This window comes from Telmatherina bonti (assembly GCF_933228915.1).
Source record: "Telmatherina bonti genome assembly, chromosome: 7".
In the NCBI taxonomy this organism is placed as follows: domain Eukaryota; kingdom Metazoa; phylum Chordata; class Actinopteri; order Atheriniformes; family Telmatherinidae; genus Telmatherina; species Telmatherina bonti.
This window is the reverse complement of record NC_136625.1, coordinates 5,943,694-5,968,356: the sequence shown is the minus strand read 5'-3', so window position 1 is coordinate 5,968,356 and position 24,663 is coordinate 5,943,694. Positions and strand designations below refer to the sequence as shown.

Sequence of the window (24,663 nt, the reverse complement as noted above, 5' to 3'; positions counted from 1 at the left end):
TGTAAGGGAGTCCAGCAAGGTGTGGAGTTGCGTTCCTCTGAAAGATGTGGAAAATATTTTTCTAAGAGTGATCAGTTTATCCACATGAGAACCCACACTGGTAAGAGGCGTTTTACATGTGGAGCATGTGGGAAACAGTTCAGTCAGAGTACACATTTGCATAACCACATTAGGATCCACACAGATGAGAGGCCTTTTATATGTAAAACATGTGGGAAAACCTTCAGTACACAAGGTAATTTATTTGTGCACACGAGGATCCATACTGGTGAGAGGCCCTTTCTATGTAAAATATGTGGAAAAGGTTTCAGTCAACGGTGCAATTTGCTGATACACATGAGAACGCATACAGGTGAGAGGCCTTTTACATGCGAAACATGTGGGAAAAAATTCAGTCAGAGAGCTAATTTGTGTACCCACATGAGGACCAACACTGGGAAAAAACCATATTCTTGTGGAACATGTGGAAAAGGTTTTACTACAAGTTCTTCTTTGAAAAGTCATTTGAAAGTCCATGTACGTAAGAGGTGATCATTCTTGTGAAACACTTGGAAAGTTGTAGTCTATGATTGTTAACTGGATTACTTTCTAACTTGGACATGCAAAGTAGTGGGGTGGTTAGCTCGGTCACATCACAGCAGATGTTATTTTTAATGACTTGTTGAGAAAAAGGCTGACTGAAATGCAGCAGCAGTCTTCTAACAGAAAATAAACAGAATGATCACATCACAGCTGTACTCGCATCTCGATTCACACTTCCCAGTCTGTTACAGAATCCAGTTGAAATTTGTATCATTTGTTCTAAGAGTCTAAAAGGCGGAGGAAGGAGGAATAGCAGTCGGATTGTAACTGGGAAGTTGGAAGTTCAATTCCAGGCTTCCCCTGACTATGTGCCGAAGTGTCCTTGGGCAAGACACTGAACCCTTAGTTGCCCCCCCATGGTATGATCATGTATGTAAGTCGCTTTGGATAAAAGCGTCTGCTAAATGACTATAGAATAGAATAGAATAGAATAGAATAGAATAGAATAGAATAGAATAGAATAGAATAGAATAGAATAAAGGCATGTTACCAACTTGCCTGTCTAATTTTTCACAGCCTGGTCTTCCATCCTGGTCTTGCCTTCCTTCTGATATATTTTTTTTTTTCCAAGTTTACAAAATACTGTTACTGATATATTCACATGAAGTGTTTTTATTTAGTCACAAAAACCCAATTCCATTAATGGGGGTTAATATTCCATATTTTTCATCTGAAATGTCCTTAAACTAAAGCATTGGTGTCTTTTTATGATTTATTATTTTTGCTAGATTTTGTTTGTAAAGAACACAAATGAAATAAAACGATCTTTGATTCGTTACACAAAGTAATTTGCACTTTGGTTTCTTGAAACTAAACATACTGTATATCTTCTGTGCATATAAGTCCACTAGATGGCAGTAGCGTGCTACATTCGTTGGGAAGCTAGCTTATTTCTCCTGTCGGAACATTTCAGTGTAACACCCACCGGAAGTAAAACAAACGGCTTTAGCGCTAGCTCCCAGCTGAATGTCTCAGTGTATCAGCAACAATGTCTTCATTTCAGCATCTGAGAGAGTTTATCGGCGCGAGACTAACTGCTGCTGCTGAAGAAATATTCACAGAGTTTGAAAAAACCATCGTTCAGTACGAAGAAGAGCTGGATCGTCAGCGCAGACTGCTGGACATCAGCTGGAAGCCGCACATAAAGCTCCACCCGATAGGTATGTGACATATAAACTTAACACGTGGATGGTTCCTGCAGGATCTGAGCTCTAAACATTTAGTTGTAGCGGGAAATGAAAGTTATTTCTCAGTCAGAAATGGGAGCCAGACATGAAACTGCTTTCATGTCTGAATAAATGAAGATGGGCTGCACAAGTTAGCATAATTTTTTTTTATTATTTCAATTCAAAATGTCATGCATACAAATTAAAATACAGACGCATAACGGCGTGTTCAGACCTTCAGACCAAACGCGTTTTGAGCGTCAAGAGCGGCAAGTTTACATGTAAAGTCTATGTGGAGGCGCGGCAAGGGGGCGTCGAGCTTTCTCACGTCGCGTTTTGAGCGCCGGCGTTCCGCGTGTATGGAAGGCCGGTTGCGCCAAAAACGTCTTCAAAATGCCTTCAGAACGTCTTAAAATCCATTGGTTGAGGACTAGGGGTTAGGCCATTTCATTGAAAATCGTGGGGCCTGCAGGCTGCCTCACCCTCAGTTGTTGGTTGTCACCAATGGGTTTTATTAGTAAGATATTAGAATATGTATTATTGTTAATGTGCTTGTATTTCATCTACAGTTTTGATAATTAAATGGAAATTCAAATAAACAAATGGAAGTTATTTTTTTATTTGAATGCCATTTAATTGTAAAAAAAAAAAAAAAAAAAAAAAAAAAAAAAGAACTACTGATGAAATGCAAACCAGTCAATATTAATTATTATTATTATTATAATAGCCCACTAATAAAAGCTAGACAACCATAATTGTTTTTCATTTGTTGTTATTTGAATTTCCAAGTAACAACAAGTGCGGCTGAGTGCGGCTCTTGTTGCATTAACAGTGACTATCACTGCCCTACGACAACGTTCTCTATCTTTATTTATTAAATAAAACCATGCCATCTCTCTACTGAATCCGCCATCATTCAAACTGACCGGAAGAAAAGCTCCCTCTCTTTTCCGCCGCGTTTACCGCTTGCTCCAGACAAGAGGCAGACGCGGCAGGAGCATTGGGAGCGTTTGGTCTGAACACAGCAGGGATGCGAGAAATGTACAAAGGGTAGTGAGAAATGAACAGTTAATAAGAATAAAGAAAAAGTAACAGCAGATAACATGTAACTAACTTTTTTTCTTTTTTTTAAATGCTAGGGGGTTTTATTCATATCAGTGTATAGACTTTCACAGCATTCTTCCCTTTCACGTAACTTAGATAAGAAATATATTGGTACAATTCTTTGTGAAAAGCAAAAATTCTGTGAATGGACTTCATAAATCTGTTTTTATGTATGAAAAACTTTCCAAGTATTACAATGGAGTTAACTAATATATTGTAAGTTTTGTTTCTTATAGTACAACCATATAAAACATTGTTTTTCTGAAGCTCAAGAACAGGCAGAAATTTAGAAAGCCATTGGAATAAATCCTCCCAAAATGCATTGATGAAGATGCAGTAAAAAAAATGTCATCTGTAGTTTCAGTGTGATTGAAACAGAATATACAATTATTACAGTCCAAGCCGAAACGTCTATTGAGGAAATCAGATGGATAAATTCCATTGATGATCTTAAGATGAACCTCCTTGGCCTTTGGTACCATTGGAAGATTAAAGAATAAGGATCTCAGATATTTTGAGTCTTTTTTAGAAAAAGAACTGAGAATGAGTTTTGGGATGAAGAAAATGGAAATAGTTCTTTGTTAAATATTTGTCTGATTGTGAGGTTACTTACTTTGGAATGAAATAAGTTCCATCCTTGTACCAAAAGGAAAAGAGGATTTGGGGTTAAACCATTTAGATGCAGATGAGATATCACTGGAAGGATTTGTTTAGGTGTGGCATTAAAAAATTTTTATACTGACTTTTGTCGTTTACATTGATTTTGACACTAAATTCTTCAAATGAAAGCAGGTTTCCATTGCAGTCCAGTAGATGTAAAACAGACCAAATGCCTTTCTCGAACCGATTTTGCATTAATAGAGATTTACGGTTATCCAAAATATATCCGCAGTTCCATATTGGTATATTGTAGGGGCTAAAATTATGTTTGTAAATCATTTTCCAATAAAATAGAGTTTGTTGATGAAAGGAGGATAATTTGTAAGGGAGTTTTTTTAGGTCATGATCACAACTAAGGAGAAATTTCATGCCGCCTAGTTTCATAAAGATTTCATTGGGAATGTGAAACCAAATTTGTTTTTGTTGCCTTAGAAATTGTTTTACCAGTTGATTTTGATGGTGCCATTTACACATTCAAAGTCAATTGGCTTAATACCACCTGCTTCATAATTCTGGATCATTTTGCTCTTTTTTATATAATGTGTTTTACCTTTCCAAATAAATTTCAAATTGGCTTGATTTAGCGTTTTAATTGCTTCCTTGGGTATTGATAATGGCTGAGCTGGGTAAATGAAGCGGGAGAGGACTTCAGTCTTGGTTAGTAATGTCTGGCCAATGAGAGTTAGATCTCTCTGGGACCAAGCATTGAAAAAAGCTTTACATTTTTCCAAGTTTCTCCAGATATTAAGATTTGTTAATAAATTCATATCTTTGATCATTTGTAAGCCCAGATACTTGACTGTTGTTTTAACTGGGATGGAGTGAATGACTGACAAGCTGCAATCGTGAACAGGTAAAAGTTCACATTTATTGAGGTTCAATTTAAAGCCAGATGCTTTTGAGAAGAAATCTATTGTTTCAAGGATTTTTGGGAAATGGTGGCTATTTTTCATAAATATGGATGTATCATCAGCAAGTTTACTTATTGTCAGTTGTTTATCAAATAGTGTTAGTTTTTCAAAATCAAACTTTTTGATAAGAATAGATAGTATCTCGGCTGCAATAATAGCGGGGAAATAGGGCAACCCTGCTTAATGCCTTTCTTAATTGGAAATTTTGGGAACGTACCACATGGTCGAAGAACTGTACTATTTGTGTGCTTATAGATTAATTTAATTACATTAACAAATTGTTCACCAAATCCTATTAGCTCTAGCGTATGGAATGAAATTAAATTAAATTAAATTAAATGAAAAATACTTTATTATTCCACAAAGGGAAATTCAATGTTGTAGTATATAATAATAATTAACTAGAGGAGGTCTTGTTCTGGAGGCTGATGGCTGCTGGCAAGAATGATCTTCTGTATATTTCAGTCTTGCATCAGACCTGAAGAAGCCTCTCTCTGAACACACTTTGTTGTTTCATCACTGTGTTGTGAAGAGGGTGTGAAGAATCCTCCATCATCTTCATCAGCTTGTGCAGCATTCTTCTTTGGACAATCAGCTCCAGCGGCTCCAGAGTTACTCCAAGCACAGAAGCAGCTTTCTGGATCAGTTTGTTGATTCTCTTCAAGTCTCTGGTTCTGATGCTACTACCCCAGCAGATGCTGCAAAGCTGACTGCACTCTCCACAACAGACTTATAGAAGATATGCAACATCTTGGTGCAGACGTTAAACCATCTCAGCTTCCTTAAGAAGTACAGTCTGCTCTGACCTTTCTTGTAGATGTAGTCAGTGTTGCATTTCCAGTCCAGTTTGTTGTCCAGCTGAACTCCAAGATACTTGTATTCCTCCACCACCTCCACCTCCTCTCCCAGGATGGAAACAGTGCTTTGTTTATTCTTCTTCCTCCTGAAGTCAACAATCATCTCTTTTGTTTTGCTGCTATTTAATATGAGATGATTGTCACCGCACCATTTAACAAACTGACTGACCAGTTCTCTGTACTCTGCTTCTTGTCCATCCCTGATACACCCCACAACTGCAGAGTCATCAGAGTATTTCTGCAGATGACAGAACTCAGAGTTGTACTGGAGGTCTGAGGTGTACAGAGTGAAGAGGAATGGCCAGAGTACAGTTCCTTGTGGTGCACCAGTGCTGCTGACCTCCATCTAGGACACACAACCTTTCAGTCTCACAAACTGCGGTCTGTTTGTCAGGTAATTTGAGGTAATATCTATGTGAGAAGACTTTGTATTTTAAAAAAATCAAGATGGCAAGTCAGAGCTACTACAATTTGCTGCCAACAGACGGCGCAATCTAAAGAAGGAATATAAACCTGTGTTCAATTGAATTAAAAGCTTTGATGAAATCTAAGGGAAAAAAAATGAAGCTCTCGCCCTCAATTAAGTAATTATAGTCAAGCAAATCAATTATAAGTCGTATATTATTATATATTGATCGACGTTGGATGAAGCCTGATTGTGTCTCTGAGACGATATCCTCAATCACAATTTTAAGTCGGTTTGCAAAGATATGAGTCAACAATTTGTAATCATTATTAAGAAGGGTTATGGGTCGGAGATTGTCCTTGGATTTTTCCCAGGTTTATGTATTAGGGTGATGACCCACTGCGTCATTGTAGTTGGTAAAGTGGATGTACTACATATCTCCTTTAGCATATTTAGTAAGAGATATTTTAAGTTGTCCCAGAAATACCTATAAAAGTTACTCGTTATACTGTCTGAGCCAGGGGAATTATTTAATTTTAAGCACTTCAGGGCTTTCTCCACTTCTTCCGTTTTAATTTCAGCATCACAGATATTTTTGAAACAATCATTAATCTGAGGAATCTGTTCCTTGATTCATTCAAAAAACTTTTCAGCATTAACATTTGTGTCAGATGAGGTATATATCCATTCATCCATCCATCCATCCATCTATTTTCTGCTACTTATCCGGGGTCGGGTCGCGGGGGCAGCAGCCTAAGCAGGGAAGCCCAGACTTGCCTCTACCCAGCCACATTTGCCAACTCTGCGGCGTTCCCTGGCCAGCCGAGAGATATAATTCCTCCAGCGTGTCCTGGGTCTTCCCCGGGGTCTCCTCCCAGAGGGACGTGCCTGGAACACCTCACCAGGGAGGCGTCCAGGAGGCATCCTGACCAGATGCCCGAGCCACCTCAAATGGTTCCTCTTGATGCGGAGGAGCAGCGGCTCTACTCTGATCTCCTCCCGCCACCCTGCGGAGGAAACTCATTTCAGCCGCCTGTATATGAGATCTCGTTCTTTCAGTCACGACCCACAGCTCATGACCATAGGTGAGAGTAGGAACATAGATCGACTGGAAAATCGAGAGCTTCGCCTTCAGGCTCAGCTCCTTGTTCACCACGACAGACCGGCGCAGAGTCCGCATTACTGCATCAAATCAAACCGATCGAATTGAGGAGGAGCTGTATTCCCTCCACTGACCCACAACGTCCTGAGTTGAGGTCATCAGGTCCACATCTCCACTGTAGACAGTATTGACTGAGCACTGCTTCCCCCTCCTGAGCCGCTGGATGGTGGACCAGAATCGCCTCGAAGCTGACCTTTCTCCATGGCCTTGTCGAACTCCTCCCACGCCCGAGTTTTTGCCTTGGCAACACCCGAAGCCGCATGCCGCTTAGCCTGTCAGTACCCATCATCTGCCTCCAGAGTCCCACAAGCCAAGAAGGCTTGATAGGACTCTTTCTTCAGCTTGATGGCATCCCTCACTGCTGGTGTCCACCAACAAGTTCTGGGATTACCACCACGACAGGCACCAACGACCTTACAGCCACAGCTCCGACTGGCCGCCTCAACAATAGAGGCACGGAAGACAGTCCATTTGGACTCAATGTCCCCCGCCTCACTCGGGATATGGTTGAAGCTCTGCTGAAGGTGGGAGTTGAAGCTCGCTCTCAGCCAGATTCCACCGTCAGAGCGAGCACCCCCCCAAACCCCTCCCCACAACCCTACTTCTACTTCACATCCCCCCTCCCATCCCCCCCTCCCAATCCCCCCCCCCAAGCGACAGCCTAATCGAGCCGGAGGAGTGCAGACCCCAGACCTGGACTCTCCACATTCACATACCCATGCAACCAACCAGAGAAACCTGCTGGCCCTCTCATGCGGCCTGAGCATCGCCCAGGACAGAGGGTTTTCCGCTGTGCTTTCTTTTTGTTTGCAATCTCTACTTAAGGCTTTGTTTAATGAGATTGAGATTTGGCGAATTTTATATTTTAAGTATTCCCATTTGGCTCTGTAACTCATGAGTGACGAGTCATTATTTATGTCATTGATAGTTCTTTTTATTTCGAGACAATAAGGGTCGTGTCTAAGAAGGTTTGAGTTTAATTTCCTGTATCCTTTCATTCTTTGGCGCATATTTGACAGTGAAATATTCATTTCAACAAGACAGTGATCTGTAAGTGGTGCAGTTGAGATTGAGCATTTTATTTCATAGTTGAGTTTAAAATTGGACATAAACCAATAGCCTAATTTGCATTTAATTGAACCATCTGGTTTAAACCAAGAAAACATTTGAGTATCTGGGTTTACCAAGCGCCAAACATCTGTTAGTTTAAGTGAGTTACAAAATTCTACCGAAGTTGTTATAATGTTGTCCTTGAAATCTTGTGGGGCATCTGTCAAGCCAATCATCCATTACACCATTAAAATCACCACCAATTAAAATATCATAGTTCCCAAAAATTTTTGGATAGGTCTTTTACGATATTAGTTAGATCTGTTAGAAGTTTCCTGTTCTGGCTCTGGATGTTGTAACCATATATATTCCCTAGGATAAGAAATCTGTCACTCATTTAAAACATGCAAATCATCCAATGACCGAAAGTGTCCATCTTCGTGGCAATAATTTTTCCAGGAAAGTTATTCAGGAGTATGGCGACACCTGCTGACCCATTTGATCAATGGCCAAAATGATTTTATCCCCCCATTGATTTGACCAAAATGTTTCATCCATATTGTTGCTGTGAGTTTCTTGAAAAAGACAACCATGTACTTTTTTATTTTTTAAGTACAAAAACGTAGCTTTTCTTTTGATAGAATCTCTTAAACCCCTAGCATTAAGTGTAACAAATGAAAGATTAGAAATAGAGAGAGACATGACTAACTAAAAAGAAGAATGAGTGAAATAATAATCTTAGAAGATAAGAGGCCATTAGACTTAGGTTTGTTAGTTGTTTTGGAGAGTGGTAAAAAGCCTCTGAGTAACTTGTTGGGATTTGTCAACATTAGAAATACTCCTTTTTTGCCCTCTTTTCTTTTTTTTCCTTCATAGCAACAAATTATAACTAACCCTAATAGAACTAATTAGGCAGCTTGGTCTGAACTTGAATTTGATGAACTGAAAATATTATCATAAAGTGCCTATGAGTTGAACCTCTATTCATAGAAAAGGATAGAAATGGTGTAAAATTAGAATTTATAACCTTAACCAGCTGTAAATGGTTTGCGTTGCTGTTAACAAATGTCATTAGAACCTGGATTACAAAAGAAAAAAACTGCAGGCTTCAGACATTTATAAACTTGAACATTGGATAGACCAAGTAGCATCTAGGTGCAGTGTTTTTATGTTTAGACTCCCCTCCTCCTGCTTTTTTTATGATTAATCTCTTCCTCTGGCTGTTTTGTTTTGTGTATTTCAAATTCAAAATACTGACTGTAGCTGGAGTATCAATTAAAATATCAGAATGCTAATCATTCTTAAGACTTAATAATGACTCTTTACCATCAATGAAACCCATATGACCCCTATAATAGATGATCTTCCCTGCTGGATGTGCTTCCTCCATATTTGGCCAGACAGCTGCTCGAGCCTCCCAGTCTGCTGTGCAAAAGTCCTGCTTGAAATGAATTCCCGCTTCTTTGTAGAACTTTGAGTTTTTAGTTAGTTTCCAAATTTCATCCCTATGATGCCTCATGCCAAATTGGATAATCACTTGGCAATTCCTCCTCGGTTCTCGTTTCCCAAGTCGATGGACACTGTCGACAATTGTTTCCATGGTCGAGGCCCCCTGTGGTGCGATCTCCGATATGATGGTTATGGTTTCTTGACAGATCTGTTTGTTCTCTTTTTCTTTAGCACGCTGTATTTTAAGGTTCCAGCGCCTCTTGTATCATTCCATCTCTGACTCTTTCTTTGTTTTCGTTGATAAGTTGATGCATTTCTTTTCCAACGGCTTTTAACTGTGATTTGCATTCTTTGATGTCTGCGGCATTCATTTCAGCAAGCTTTGCTACGTTAGCTATAATGACAGAGGTCTCACGTAGCTCCTCTCTAAAAGTGCCCATGTTCCTCATTAATTCTTCAGTCGCTTTGACGAGGATGCTTGAATTTTCATTGTGTTCTTGTGAGGTTTTAATCTTGTAGGGAGGAGCAGAGAATTTTGTTGGAGTAGCAGAGTGGTCTTTTCTCTTACCTGAGCTTCCTCCAGAAGTTTCCATTAGGGTGTAGTCATGGTCCGACTTGTTAGCAAGATCGGAGGCTGATGCTAGCCTAAGTTCGCTTTTCTTGTTTGCCATATCTCGGCTGAGTTAACTTGATTTTTTTCATGAAAAGTGGCCGTACCAGGGGCTCCTTTTGCAATTTCAGCTTTTTCAGACGACTGATGTTGACTTAAAAGACAAATTCGGGGGCAATAGACAGTGAGCTTAAAATTCCCGACCTGTCAGGCTTTCCATCCGGCCCGGACTTGAGTTAGCATAAAGTGATGCACACCATTTATACAACTTAAAAATACCAACCTGTGGTCATGGAAGCATATTTTCCAAAGATTATTGGTCAATTTTCTCTTCAGTAAACCATCCTTTTGTTTCTTTTTCCCCTCCAGACCTCCCACCGCAGCATAAAGAGGAGGATGTTTTTGCTTACCAGCAACTTGATAACCAGGAGAAGAACTCCAGTCTGGACCAGGAGGAATTTCCAGAAATTAAAGAAGAACAGGAGGAACTTTACAGCACACAGAAGGAAGAGAATTTAGGACTGAAGCAGGAGACTGAAGACTTTGTATTGACTTCCATTTTTCAGAAAAGTGAAGCAGAATCAAACTCTGAGCAGCTTTTCCCACTTAACTCTCCCTTACCTGAGAACCAAAATCCAGAAGGAAACAAGCACATAGAGTCATTCTCTCCCATGTCAGAGAATGAGTTAGATCCTGATACAAGAGAGGAGTCTGTAAAATGGGATGTTTATGGAGAAACTTATCGGAATGAGACAGAAATGGAGCAAAATGACAGACTCCACACAGATGAGAGGCCTTTTATATGTGGAACATGTGGGATAAAATTCAGTAGGGGCTCTTATTTGCTGAGACACATGAGATCCCACACTGGAGACAAGCGTTTTACATGCGAAACATGCGGAAAAAAATTCAGTCAGGGTACACATTTGTTTACCCACATGAGAATCCACACAGGTGAGAGGCCTTTTATATGTCAAACATGTGGGAAAACCTTCAGTATACAAAGTAATTTGTTGGTACACACGAGGATCCACATTGGTGAGAGGCCCTTTCCATGTAAAATATGTGGAAAAAGTTTCACTCAAAGTGGCAATTTGCTGGTACACATGAGAACCCACACAGGTGAGAGGCCTTTTACATGTAAACTATGTGGGAAAGCATTCAGTAAAGAAGGTATTTTGTTGATACACATGAGAGTCCACACTGGAGAGAGGCCCTTTCCATGTAAAACATGTGGAAAAGGTTTCACTCTCCACAAAACTTTGCTGAAACACATGAAAACCCACACAGGTGAGAGACCTTTTTCGTGTGATATATGTGGGAAAACCTTCAAAGAACAATGTGATTTGTTGGTACATGCAAGAGTCCACACAGGTGAGAGGCCCTTTCCATGTAAAACATGTGGGAAAAGCTTTACTCAACAGTGCAATTTGCTGAAACACATGAGAACGCACACAGGTGAGAGGCCTTTTACATGCGAAACATGTGGGAAAAAATTCAGTCAGAGAGCTAATTTGTGTACCCACATGAGGACCCACACTGGGGAAAAACCATATTCTTGTGGAACATGTGGAAAAGGTTTTACTACAAGTTCTTCTTTGAAAAGTCATTTGAAAGTCCATGTACGTAAGAGGTGATCATTCTTGTGAAACACTTGGAAAGTTGTAGTCTGATTGTTAACTGGATTACTTTCTAACTTGGACATGCAAAGTAGTGGGGTGGTTAGCTCGGTCACATCACAGCAGATTTATGTGCACAGTTGTTCTTGTTCAACACATCCTCTAAACTAGATTTGAACTCCGTAGTCGAGCATGTTTTCTCCATTAAGATTCTCATGTTATTTTTAATGACTTGTTGAGAAAAAGGCTGATTGAAATGCAGCAGCAGTCTTCTAACAGAAAATAAACAGAATGATCACATCACAGCTGTACTCGCATCTCGATTCACACTTCCAGTCTGTTACAGAATCCAGTTGAAATTTGTATCATTTGTTCTAAGAGTCTAAAGGCATGTTACCAACTTGCCTATCTAATTTTTCACAGCCTGGTCTTCCATCCAGACCACCGAGGTAAATGAATCGCTTAGTTTTGGATGTTGTTCAATCCAGGCTTAAAGGTGGAGCCTTTTCAGTTGTGGTCCTCAACAACCTGCCTTTCATCATTAGAGCAGCTCAGACTCGCGATCGTTTTAAATACTTCGCTAAAAACTCATAAGATATCCATAATATCTAATTATATTACCTCTTTAAAAAAAAAAAAAAAAAAAAAAGTGATTTGCTGTATGTTTGGACCTGTATTAATGTGTGTTGGAGATGGTAAAATGGTTAAATTTGTTAGAAAAATATGCATTGATTTGACTTGATAAGTTGATTTTCAATAATAACAATCATTGTAAACTGAATTATAAAATGCTTATTCAGGATCTATTTGTGATGCAGTTTGGCCTCCCTTTTTATATAGTTTTTTGCAAGTTTACAAAATATTGTTGCTAATATGTTCACATTAAGTGTTTTTCATTTAGTAGCATGAACGCAATTCCATAAATATGGGTTAATATTCCATATATTTAATGTGAAATGTCTTGTAAGCATTGGTGTGTCTTTATGGTTTGGTATTGTTGCTAGATTTTGTTTGTAAAGAACACAAAAAGAAATAAAAAGATCAATTATTCCTGACACTAAGTCATTTGCACTTTGGTTTCTTAAGAGTGAGTATAAATATCAATATTAATATGTTTATCCAGGTCCAGTAGATGGCTGTGGCGCACGTGCATTCGTTTTTTGTTTTATTTTTTAATTCTTTATTAAAGAAGGTAGCATTTTCAAGACAAGAGCATGTTAAAGAAAGGGGGGGGGAGACCATAAAGACCATTCTTAGTCAGAAACGTACAATTTTACTAAATCTGATGTTTACTAAATGTAAAATTAAACACAGTTGCATCATATGGGTAAATTTGTGTTATAAAAATAGATTAAAACAATGTTAAAATGTTTAATAAATATAAATGATAGCACTCAGAATAGAGATTGTTAAAGTGGATTTATGGAAAGAAATTTATAAGTTGTAACAAGGTGAAAACATACAAATAAGGGTGCTAATTGTATTTTATTTACTTTTGTAGGTCTTACAGTGTGTTTACATACACGGCTGCTCAATAAAGGTCGTGAACCATCAGTTTGAGAGACCATCTTATCAATCGGGGATGCTACAGTTGTTAGGAGGCTTAATTAAGTAACCCTTATCTTCTTGCAATTAACAATCCGTAGTCTAGATCAGGTTCCAGTATAGTTTATGATGGTCCCCAAGAGTCCTCAGCATCAATGCTTCCTTCCAGAAGAAGGGAGGGCTTTGGTGGCAAAGATTGTCCAAAAGAAGCTGTGCATACTCTGTGTGATGATACCTTTCAAGACCTCACTGCCATCACTACAAGAGGCTGGAACAAGAACTTAAGTTTAACTTTTCCTTGCCTGAGAGTCAAACATAGAATAATCACAGTTCTGATTAACAAATTTAAAAAAAACTTCAGATGCATTGAATGTACATCCATCCATCCATCTTCTGCTGCTTATCCGGGATTGGGTCACGAAGGCAGCAGCTTAAGCAGGGAAGCCCAGACTTCCCTCTCCCCAGCCACATTTGCCAACTCTGCAGGGGGATCCCAAGGCGTTCCCAGGCCAGCTGAGAGATATAATCCCTCCAGCGTGTCCTGGGTCTTCCCCGGGGTCTCCTCCCAGAGGGACGGGCCTGGAACACCTCACCAGGGAGGCGTCCAGGAGGCATCCTGACCAGATGCCCGAGCCACCTTAAATGGTTCCTTTCGATGCGGAGGAGCAGCGGCTCTACTCTGATCTCCTCCCGGATGACCGAGCTCCTCACCCTATCTCTAAGGGAGAGCCAAAAGGACCATGCCATCCACAAAAAGCAGAGACCGAATCCTGAGGCCACCAAGCCGGATCCCCTCAATACCTCAGCTGTGCCTATAAATTCTGTCCAACCCTCACTGGAATTGAGTCTGAGTTACTGGCGGCAATGCGTGCCAAGCTCTGACACCTGCCCTACAAGAACCGGACAGCTCGTACAAGGGGGTCCAGTACCCCATACTCCAGGAGTACCCCCCACAGGAGCCCCTGGGGGACACGGTCGAACGCCTTCTCCATGTCCACAAAGCACATGTAGACTGGTTGGGCAAACTCCCATGCTCCCTCCAAGACCCCAAAGAGGGTATAGAGCTGGTCCACTGTTCTGCGACCAGAACGAAAACCACACTGCTCCTTCTCAATCCGAGATTCAACTATCCGGTCAACCCTCCTCTCCAGGACCCCTGAATAGACCTTCCCAGGGAGGCTGAGGAGTGTGATTTCTCTGTAACTGGAACACACCCTCCGGTCCCCCTTCTTAAAAAGGGGGACCACCACCGCAGTCTGCCATTCCAGAGGCACTATCCCCAATGTCCATGCGATGCTGTAGAGACGTGTCAGCCAAGACAGCCCCACAGCATCCAGAGCCTTAAGGAACTCCAGGCAGATCTCATCCACCCCCGGAGCCTTGCCGCCAAGGATTTTTTTTAACCACCTCAGGGACTTCAGCCCCAGAGATAGGAGAGTCCACCCCTGAGTCCCCCAGCTCTGCTTCCTCATCGGAAGACGTGTTGGTAGGATTTGGGAGGTCTTCGAAGTGTTCCCTTCACCGACCCACAATGTCCAGAGTTGAGGTCAGCAGCTCCCCATCTCCACTGTACACAGTGTTGATGGAGCACTACTTCCCCCTCTTGAGTCGCCAGATGGTGGACCAGAATCGCCTCGTAGCTGCACGGAAATCTTTCTCCATGGCCTCGCCAAATTCCTCCCACGGCCGAGTTTTTGCTTTGGCGACAGCCGAAGCCGCATGCCGCTTAGCCTGTCGGTACCTATCAGCTGCCTCTAGAGTCCCACAGGCCAAGAAGGCCAAGAAGACTCCTTTAGCTTGACGGCATCCCTCACTGCTGGTCTCCATCAACGAGTTCTGGGATTACCACCACGACAGGAACAAAGGACCTTGCGCCTCAACAATAGAGGCACGGAACACAGCCCGTTCAGACTCAATGCCCCCTGCCTCACTCGGGACATGTTTGAAGCTCTGCTGAAGGTGGGAGTTGAAGCTCGCCCTGACGGGGGACTCAGCCAGATGCTCCCAGCAGACCTTCACAACACGTTTGGGCCTGCCAGATCTGACCGGCTCCCCCTCCACCACCTGCGCCAACTCACCACCAGGTGGTGATCAGTTGAATGCTCCGCCCCCCTCTTCACCCAAGTGTCCAAGGCATGTGGTCACAGGTCCGATGATACAATTACAATTGCTGTCCAGGGAGTCCTGGTGCCAGGTGTACATTTGGACACTCTTACGTTGGAACATGGTGTTTGTTATGGACAATCCATGACAAGCACAGAAGTCCAATAACAAAACACCATTTGGGTTCAGAGGGGGGCAGGGGGTGGGCTATGCCTCCCAATCACTCCCCTCCAGGTCTCACTGTCATTGCCCACGTGAGCATTGAAGTCCCCCAATAGAACAATGGAGTCCCCAGAAGGAGCACCCTCCAACACTCCCTCCAAAGACTCCAGAAAGGGTGGGTACTCTGAACTGCTGTTTGGTGCATAAGCATAGATAACAGTCAGAACCCGTCCCCCCACTCAAAGGCGGACTGAGACTACCCTTTCATCCACTGGGGTAAACCCCACTGTGCAGGCACCAAGCAGGTGGCTAATGAGAATGCCCACACCTGCTCAGCGCCTCTCACCATGAGCAACTCCAGAGTGGAAGAAGATCCAGCCCCTCTCGAAAGTACTGTTTCAGAGCCCAAGCCATGCTTCGAGGTGAGTCCAACTATATCTCGCCGGAACCGCTCAACCTCACGGACAAGCTCAGGCTCCTTCCCCACCAGAGAGGTGACATTCCATGTTCCTAGAGCCAGCTTCTGCATCTGGGGATTGGGCCGCCAGGGTCCATGCCTCTTGCTGCTGCCCAACTCAAGTTGCACCCGACCCCTACTGCCCCTGCTGCAGATGTTGAGCCCACGGGAGGTACTGCACTGAATGTAACAAATTTAACTACACGTAAATAAAAAAAGATATAAGAAATAAAAATCAAAATGAACAAACACATTATATTAATTATGCAGGAAAGAACTACAATAAAAGTTTAAACAAAAATCAGTAAGTGCAGCTCATAAAGGACAAAACAATGCAAAGCACTTAAATTGAATAAAGTCCATTGGGGACTAAAATAAATCATATTTGTTTATCAGTTCCTTCAGTCTTTGTGCCTGAGGACAGTTTGACAACCTTGTAATACATTTCTTAAACAAAGTCATTTCACTTATTAAAGTATTAAATACTGGAGGGGTTTTGCTGGAGCAACTCTTGTGAATGTAGTACTTTGTAATGATAAGGTTGCTAATGAAAAACTCTAATTTCTTTTCCTTTGTGAACAAATCTAGCTGTACATTATTGTACAAAATTGATCTTTTTCTATGCTTATGGATTTGGATTTCAGATGGCCAGCCAATGACTGCCAGATGGGGTTAACATGAGGGCAACTGAAAAACAGATGCTCTGTTGTTTCCTCCTAAGTATTTACATTCATGACAGTTGTCGACTTCTATCTTAAACCTGTTGTTTTTTTTTAATCGTTTGAGGGGTAAATTCCATGAATGCATTTGAAGTGTATCTCTTTATATTTTGGAGGAAGTGGAAATCTTGAAATTTGGTTGCAATGGAAAAATATTTCTCCCGTGTTCTTTTAGGGTGAAGAAGGGTTTGGTTTTCCCTGGATAGAGATAAATGCTCAAATGGTTCCTCAAAAAAGAGTTTACTCTCCAAGAAGCTCACTCCCACTATAATTAGGTTTATCAGTGAAGGATCTATTCCCCGCACTGTATTGACACATGTGTGAAAGCTGTAATGGAATCCTACATATTACTTGGTTGAAGGTATTTGTGTCACAGCTCATGTTAAATTTTCTTTGAAAGTCATTTAGGTCCATTATGTTAGCATTTCTATCTATTAAGTGTCTTATAAACCATATATCTTTATCCATCCAATCTGCCAAAAACATAGATTTCCTGTGGCTTAAAATAACTCTATTGTTCCATTATGGGATGTTATGCGGACTGAAATTATGCTTAAAAATAATTTTCCAGAAAAGCAGGGGGCGCGTGCATTCGTGGGGAAGCTAACTTATTTCTCCCGTCGGAACTTTTCAGTGTAACACCCACCGGAAATAAAACCAAACGTCTTTAGCGCTAGCTCCCAGCCGAATGTCTCAGTGTTTCAGCAACAATGTCTTCAGTTCAGCATCTGAGAGAGTTTATCAGCGCGAGACTAACTGCTGCTGCTGAAGAAATATTCACAGAGTTTGAAAAAACCATCGTTCAGTACGAAGAAGAGTTGGATCGTCAGCGCAGACTGCTGGACATCAGCTGTAAACCGCACATAAAGCTACACCCGATAGGTATGTGACATATAAACTTAACACGTGGATGTTTCCTGTAGGATCTGAGCTCTACACATTTAGTTGTAATGGGAAATGAAAGTTATTTTTCAGCCAAAAATGGCAGACATGAAACTTCTTCGCTGGCTGTTTCTCAATTCAGATGTCTTTGTCCCCTTTCATTAAAGAAAAGGCTGAATTTATTACAGTCACTCAGATAACTGGAGACTGGAATAGGGAACAATAATTAAATATGTGCTAAATTATAATCCAGTGATATAAGACACTGTTTTGAGTTAAAGAAAAAAAAACCCCAAAAACAATCGGTCATGGACAAATTAGAGCATTTTTCTGATGAACAGTGGGACAAAATACCTGTCAACAGGTGCAGAAGTCTGACCGGGAGGAACAGAAAACACATGACTGGAGTGAAAACAAGGATTTATATATATATATATATATATATATATATATATATATATATATATATATATATAAATAAAATTAGTTTGAGTGATGTAACATATGTTATTTTATGATATTGGTTTGCTTTTTAAAATATCTTTCTATTGAAGCAGAATTAGAAAATAATGTCATGGTTTTCATAAAACTTTTATTTATTATTACGATTGTCAATTTCATCTTATTTCCCAGGCAGCAGTTTTTCTCCTTCTTTAATGGGAGGGTATGAGTACATATGAGGACGACTGCATATGCGTCTAACAAGGATTATTTTCTACTGAAGTTAACGTCAGCTTGACAGGATGAGCTGTCAGCCAGAGGAGGGCTCGTCGAAACCTCCTCATGTTGCTCATTTACACACAAAGGAAAATAAAAAATAAATCAAAGTTAAATTACTGGCACCATTTTCTATCATTTAAAAAAAAATGTTTGTGTTTTTGTGGAAGACTGAGATCAGTAATTCGATAAACTTGGCATATGTAGTTGCTAGGCAACGGAGGACTGGAGCACTACGGGTAATTCTCGTCCACTAGAGAGGCCGTCTCATTTTACTGGCAGTAAACGCACTTCAGTGTGTGCAGACCACGTAGAACACTTTGTTGCCTACGCAGTCTGCACACGTGGAAGTGTGCAGACCCTGAATTGAGAATCACCCCAAGTCTGAATAATGACGATGGGCTGCACAAGTTAGCATAAAGTGATGAACACCATTTACACAACTTAGAAATACCACCTTGTGGTCATGGAAGCATTTTTCCAAAGATCCACGTTTTTCTAAAGGCTTTTCTTGGTCAAATTTTCTCTTCAGTAATCCATCCTTTTGTTTGTTTTTCCCCTCAAGACCTCCCACCGCAGCATAAAGAGGAGGATGTTTTTGCTGACCAGCAGCTTTATAACAAGGAGAAGAACTCCAGTTTGGACCAGGGGGAATTTCCAGAGATTACAGAAGAACAGGAGGAACTTTACAGCACACAGAAGGAAGAGCATTTAGGACTGAAGCAGGAGACTGAAGACTTTATATTGACTTCCATTTTTCAGAAAAGTGAAGCAGAATCAAACTCTGTGCAGCTTTCCTCACATAACTCTCCCTTACCTGAGAACCAAAGTCCAGAAGAAAACAAGTGCATAGAGTCTGCTAGAGAGATGGAGATGATGCCCAATAGGAGATCTCAGAGAAACCAAAGTCACAGCAATAATGAAGAAATCTCTCCCATGTCAGAGACTGAGTTAGATCCTGATACAAGAGAAGAGTTTGTAAAATGTTATGTTTATAGAGAAACTTATAGGAATGAGACCGAAATGGAGCAAAAGGACAGATTCCACACAGATGAGCGACCTTTTACATGTGGAACATGTGGGAAAAAATTCATTCAGAGTACGCATTTGCTTAACCACATTAGGATCCACACAGGTGAGAGGCCTTTTACATGTGGAACATGTGGAAAGAAATTCAGTCAGGGCTCTTCTTTGCTGAGACACATGAGAACCCACACCGGAGACAGACCTTTTACATGCGGAACATGTGGGAAAAAATTCAGTCAGAGTACACATTTATTTACCCACACGAGGATCCATACAGGGGAAAAACCATATTTTTGTGGAACATGTGGAAGATGTTTTAATAGAAAAGATTCGCTGAAAAGTCATTTGAAAGTTCATGCAAGTAAGACGTGATCATTGGTTAGCTGGTGGTTAGCTCTGTCACATCACAGCAGATTTAGGTCGATCAGTTATTCTTGTTCAACACATCCTCTAAAATAGAATTGAACTCCGTAGTCAAGCATGTTAAACGTTAAAACTCCACAGGAAGACTTATGTTATTTTTCATGGTTTGTAAGGAATGATTCACATTTTATCACCTCTCGTTTAGATTACTGTAAATTCTAGAACGTTACTGATGTGGGGAAATATTCCATATTTTCCATGTAAAATGTCTCCAGGCTACAGCGTTAGTGTCTTTTTGTTTCATTATTTGTGTTTTTTTTGCTGTGAAACAAGCGGAACAAATAAAAACAGTTTGATATGCTTTACACAAAGTCATTTGCACTTTGGTTTCTTAAGAGTGTGTATAAAATTAAACATATATCTTCTGATAATCGAAGTCCAGCAGATGTCTAAAGCGTGCGTACATGTGTGAGGAAGCTAGCTCATTTATCCCATAGACTGTATATTAAAGATGGGCGGAGCCTCCGTGACGTCACCCTTAGGTTTCTGAAATGCTGAATTGAAGCTCGGTGGGCGGTTCCTACTAGGGCTGGGCGATATATCGAATATACTCGATATATCGTTGCTAGCCCCCTGTGCGAATATAGAAAATGCCTATATTCGTCATATTCGAGTATACGTCGTGCTACGTCATCAGAGGCAGCGTGTAGCCACTGTTGCCAACTTGGCGACTTTCTCGCTAAATCTGGCGACTTTTTTTGTGAAAAGCGACTAGCGACAAATCTAGCAACTTTTACTGGAGTTATTGGAGACTTTCCTGGTGTTTTGGCGATTGACTTTAAAGCGCATATTATAAAGTTATTGTCAGAAGGAGAGTCTCTCCCCGTCCTAAAGCACTCAGTCGCTCCGGCTGCAGCTGCAGCCAGTCAGAGGAGCAGAGAGGACACCTGCACGACTCCACCTACAGTCACAATGAACAGCCAAATCCACCACTGATCCCGCTCTGGATTACAGAGTGGGACGTAAATTACAAAGTTTTTCACGTCACGCAAAAATAATTAATTATATTTGATTACATTCACAACCTCTGTCACTTACTCACGTCATCCACTGTGTGCATATTTATCTAGCTCGTCATGTCTCTAGAAAGTACAGAAAGGAGTGGGAATCAAATTCTAAATTAAAAACTGGCTGAAGCCGTTTATTGGAGACGATACGAGGACATTCTGCCTGGATTATAAGACTGATTTCTACGCTAAACTCTGCGATTAAAAAAATACACGACAACTCAAAAACGTATCCATAAAGCAAAGCCTTATAATAGTTCATAATTTGAAAAGTCCCCCCCAGAGCACCTTTTTTCATACGTTGCATTTATTACATCATGCAAAGTCACTTTATTTTGTTTTAAAATGACATGTTTCTGCCACTGCTTTAACTGTTCAATAAATACGGTTTTAATCAGTTTGCTTCGGTACAATTTCATCCTTTTGGCATGAATGTTTAAAATCAGCATCTCTTAATGCAGTGTGAGCAATTATGTTTTAATGGAGACACAAAATCATCTTACTGACGTGATTGTATGCACCAAAGCATTAATTGAAGGCTAAGATAAATATCGAGATATAGATCGTATATCGTGACATGGCATAAAAATATCGGGATATTACTAAAAGGTCATATCGCCCAGCCCTAGTTCCTACCATCACCATCTTGGCAGGGGCATGCGTGTCATCTCACCCGGAAAATACAAATATGGGGAAAGAGGTGGAGCTGAGAGGGGGGCTGTGAGCGTCATGGTGGATGATTGACATTGAGCAAACGCCGCGCTTTCTGTAGCTAAGAGCTAACCCGGCGATAACAGGAGCTAACCAGCTAACGGAGGTAAGCGGGTTAAAGCTAAGTCACGTTGTTAACCGCCTAAAAACCGTGGTTGTTCTACGTTCTTCTGACTTGAAGCGGGAGATTGGGTACCTGTCAATCAAAAGGACACGCCCCCTAAATATGCCGAATTTCGAGATTAAATTACTTTTAAGCAGGCGAATTAGAAAAAAATTCACTTCCCCCACCATTGTCATGAAGGTAAACCTGACCTATTAAACCAAACGTGGATTTTTGTACCAGGCTGTAAACATGTTTATTTCTGCTTTGAACGTGTTTATTTCTGCTGTGAAGTTGTGAAGTTGTTTTTTATCTACGGGGATTTGCTCTGTTTTGGAGTCCCTAGTGGATGAAGGGGGAACTGCAGTTTTATGCACTTATTGGCTTCAATTTTAACCGCCGGAGGCTCCGTCCATACTGTCTATAGTTTCTCCTGTCGGAACATTTTAGTGTAACACCCACCGGAAGTAAACCAAACGGCTTTAGCGCTAGCTCCCAGCTGAATGTTTCAGTGTATCAGCAACAATGTCTTCAGTTCAGCATCTGAGAGAGTTTATCAGCGCGAGACTAACTGCTGCTGCTGAAGAAATATTCACAGAGTTTGAAAAAACCATCGTTCAGTACGAAGAAGAGCTGGATCGTCAGCGCAGACTGCTGGACATCAGCTGGAAGCCGCACATAAAGCTCCACCCGATAGGTATGTGTCATATAAACTTAACACGTGGATGTTTCCTGCAGGATCTGAGCTCTACACATTTAGATCAGGTTAAACACTGCAGGTATAAAACATCGTGATGGTCTGAAGAAGCCAACAGTCGAGGTTTTAGGTCACATTTGCCTCAGCAGTTGATGTTTTTAACCAGATTATTTTTAAGCAGAAAAGCATGTGATGTTAGAGGGATGCCGTGAAAGTTTAGACCCAAACATGATTTCTGTGATCAGTAAACAGCTTCACGTAAGGCTGAAGTTAACTTCCGATTCGTGATGTGTGCAAAGGGCAATTCCACTGAATTTTTTGGAAAACTAGACCACATTAGACCAGGTCCTGACAAAAAAAATGACAAAACTTAGACTCTTCAAACCTGGACTGAAATATTCTATATACTATGCAGATTCAAGAAAATGCAGTTTCTTATTATGAAACATTTATTCTATTTGTGAAAGTGCAAATTAGGCTAATTTAATTAAATTCTTGGCAACTGGACCACATAGATCAGATCCTGACAAAAAACTACAAGACTTAGACTCTTCAAATCAGCAAAAAAAATTAATTCTTTCTTTTATTACAAATCAGTGGAAATAAACTTGTCTGAGCTTCTCTAACACTTTTACAAAGAACCATTTTTCTTGCTTTAAGGATAAACTGAAGCACCTTTTATATCTGGTTAAACTACAATATCCTCCAAAGGATTCATGTGTTGTCGGAGTTCATTCGCCCGTATCATGTGTTGCTTTTTCCTCAGACGTCCCACAGCAACATGTTTGTAAGGATGAAGACGATCTGTCTGACCAGGAACTCTGTAAGCCGGAGGAACCAGAAGCTGCACCGCTGCACCAGGAGGAACTCTGCGCCACTCAGGAGGCAGAACGTTCCCAACCTTCTGATCCCATTGCATTGACCTTAGTGGATCAGGAAAATTACTTCAGTGGGCAAAACGAAAACGCTGACGAGGTTTATTCTTATAAATCTCCTTTAAGTGAAAACCTGAATCAGGAAGGAGGAAACCGTTCAGACTTCAGATCAACTGAAGACACCAAGATGAAGCCAACGAAGAGGCATCACAGAAACACGCGTCAAAGTAAGAATTTAAACAGCTCTCTCGTGTCGGAGAGCCGGTTTCATCCTCAGGCAAGTAAAACGTCTCTAATATGTGATGTTTGTGGAAAAGTCTGTAAGGATGTGTTCATCATGGAGCAGCATCGTAGGATCCACACGGGCCTGAAGCCGTTCGCCTGCCACACATGTGGGAAGAGGTTTTCCCAAAAAAGTAATCTGCTGACCCACATGAGGATCCACACCGGCGAGAGGCAGTTTTCCTGTGAAACGTGCGGCAAAAGTTTCGTTCAGAACGGTAATTTAACCGTCCACAGGAGGACGCACACGGGCGAGAAGTGTTGCTACTGCCAAGCATGTGGGAAGAGTTTCACCCGGAGAAGTAGCCTCCTAAACCACACGAGAATACACACCGGGGAGCGGCCTTTCTCCTGCAGGTCCTGTGGGAAAAAGTTCCGATACAGCAATACTTTGTCACTTCACATGAAAATCCACACGAAGGGAAACTCGTCTCACGACGTCTGTGGGAAAAGAAGTAAAGAGAAGAAATAACATCAGAGTTGGTCTGAGAACTCTCCCTCAGAGGAGAAGTTTGACTCTGGAAAGTTTCCTTTGACGGGAAACTCCAGGCCGTGTCGAGGAGCGAATCGGTCTTCCATGTCTGTACGGTGGCTCAGAGCGGACAAACAAGGCTAAGCGTCTGACATATTTAATAACATCCATCAGCATACAGATAATAAAACCAAGACGAGTGAATCCATGTTTGTGTTTACTGTTTATACTTTGGATTATTTGATCCTCTGCAGAGATGTTTTAAGTTTTATGTCTGTTTTTCACCCAGTTGAGACGTTTGTTCAGCTCGGAGCTGTTTGTACTCATTTTCAGGGAAATGGGATTTTTTCATTCCAGCATAAAACCCAAATGAGCGGGACGTTCGGGTTTCGCTGCGTCCGGTCACACTGAAGCTTCGCCACCGTGGTGGGACTGTAGATCTGTCCAGGAGGATCAGAACCAGGAAAATCCTGATTTAGTTCTACCATCAGCATATTAATGGTGATGTTTGAAAGACTGCTGAGTGTAAATGCTGTTCGGTTCAATAATAAATATTTGCTAAGTGATACAGTTGTTACTTCTTTTGTTCACAAAATGGTTTAAAGATGTATCTTTACTGAGAAAGCTTCTGAATTTATAAGTGGAAGCTGTTTTGTTAAACAAGCTACATTCACGGCGAGGTGAACTTCAGTTTATTGGACTAAAAGAGGAGCAGGAACAGCAGGAGTGGCTGCATTGTCCTGAGGAGGTGGAGCGTAAAACGGCTGCAGAGATGTCTGGATGTTCATGAGATGATCCTTCCAAGGAACCGGAAGTTGGCCGAAGATGTGAAAGATTTGTCATTCTGATTGTAAACTGGTTTAAAAAATGAGAAAATGAACAGATGAAAAAATCCAGACTGAACTT

At 41.1% G+C, this 24,663-nt stretch overlaps 3 protein-coding genes across 3 annotated transcripts; all 3 read left to right on the top strand.

Annotated features, from left to right (window-relative positions):
• Positions 1-1,540: 1,540 nt before the first annotated feature.
• LOC306758098 (uncharacterized protein) lies at positions 1,541-16,519 on the top strand (the record flags this gene model as incomplete). The annotated part of the gene is made up of 3 exons (XM_079243310.1): positions 1,541-1,742; positions 10,327-11,247; positions 16,488-16,519. Exons 1-3 carry the CDS (start codon positions 1,571-1,573, stop codon positions 16,517-16,519), a joined length of 1,125 nt encoding a protein of 374 aa, XP_079099436.1. The 5' UTR covers positions 1,541-1,570.
• A 750-nt stretch (positions 16,520-17,269) lies between these two features.
• On the top strand, positions 17,270-19,816 carry LOC306758194 (uncharacterized protein). Its single transcript, XM_079243426.1, has 2 exons — positions 17,270-17,444; positions 18,727-19,816. The coding sequence occupies exons 1-2, from the start codon at positions 17,273-17,275 to the stop codon at positions 19,557-19,559; spliced, it is 1,005 nt and encodes a 334-aa protein (XP_079099552.1). The 5' UTR covers positions 17,270-17,272; the 3' UTR covers positions 19,560-19,816.
• Positions 19,817-21,942: 2,126 nt separating this feature from the next.
• Positions 21,943-24,048, top strand: LOC306758094 (uncharacterized protein). Its single transcript, XM_079243307.1, has 2 exons — positions 21,943-22,128; positions 22,895-24,048. The coding sequence occupies exons 1-2, from the start codon at positions 21,957-21,959 to the stop codon at positions 23,755-23,757; spliced, it is 1,035 nt and encodes a 344-aa protein (XP_079099433.1). The 5' UTR covers positions 21,943-21,956; the 3' UTR covers positions 23,758-24,048.
• The last annotated feature ends 615 nt before the right edge of the window (positions 24,049-24,663 follow it).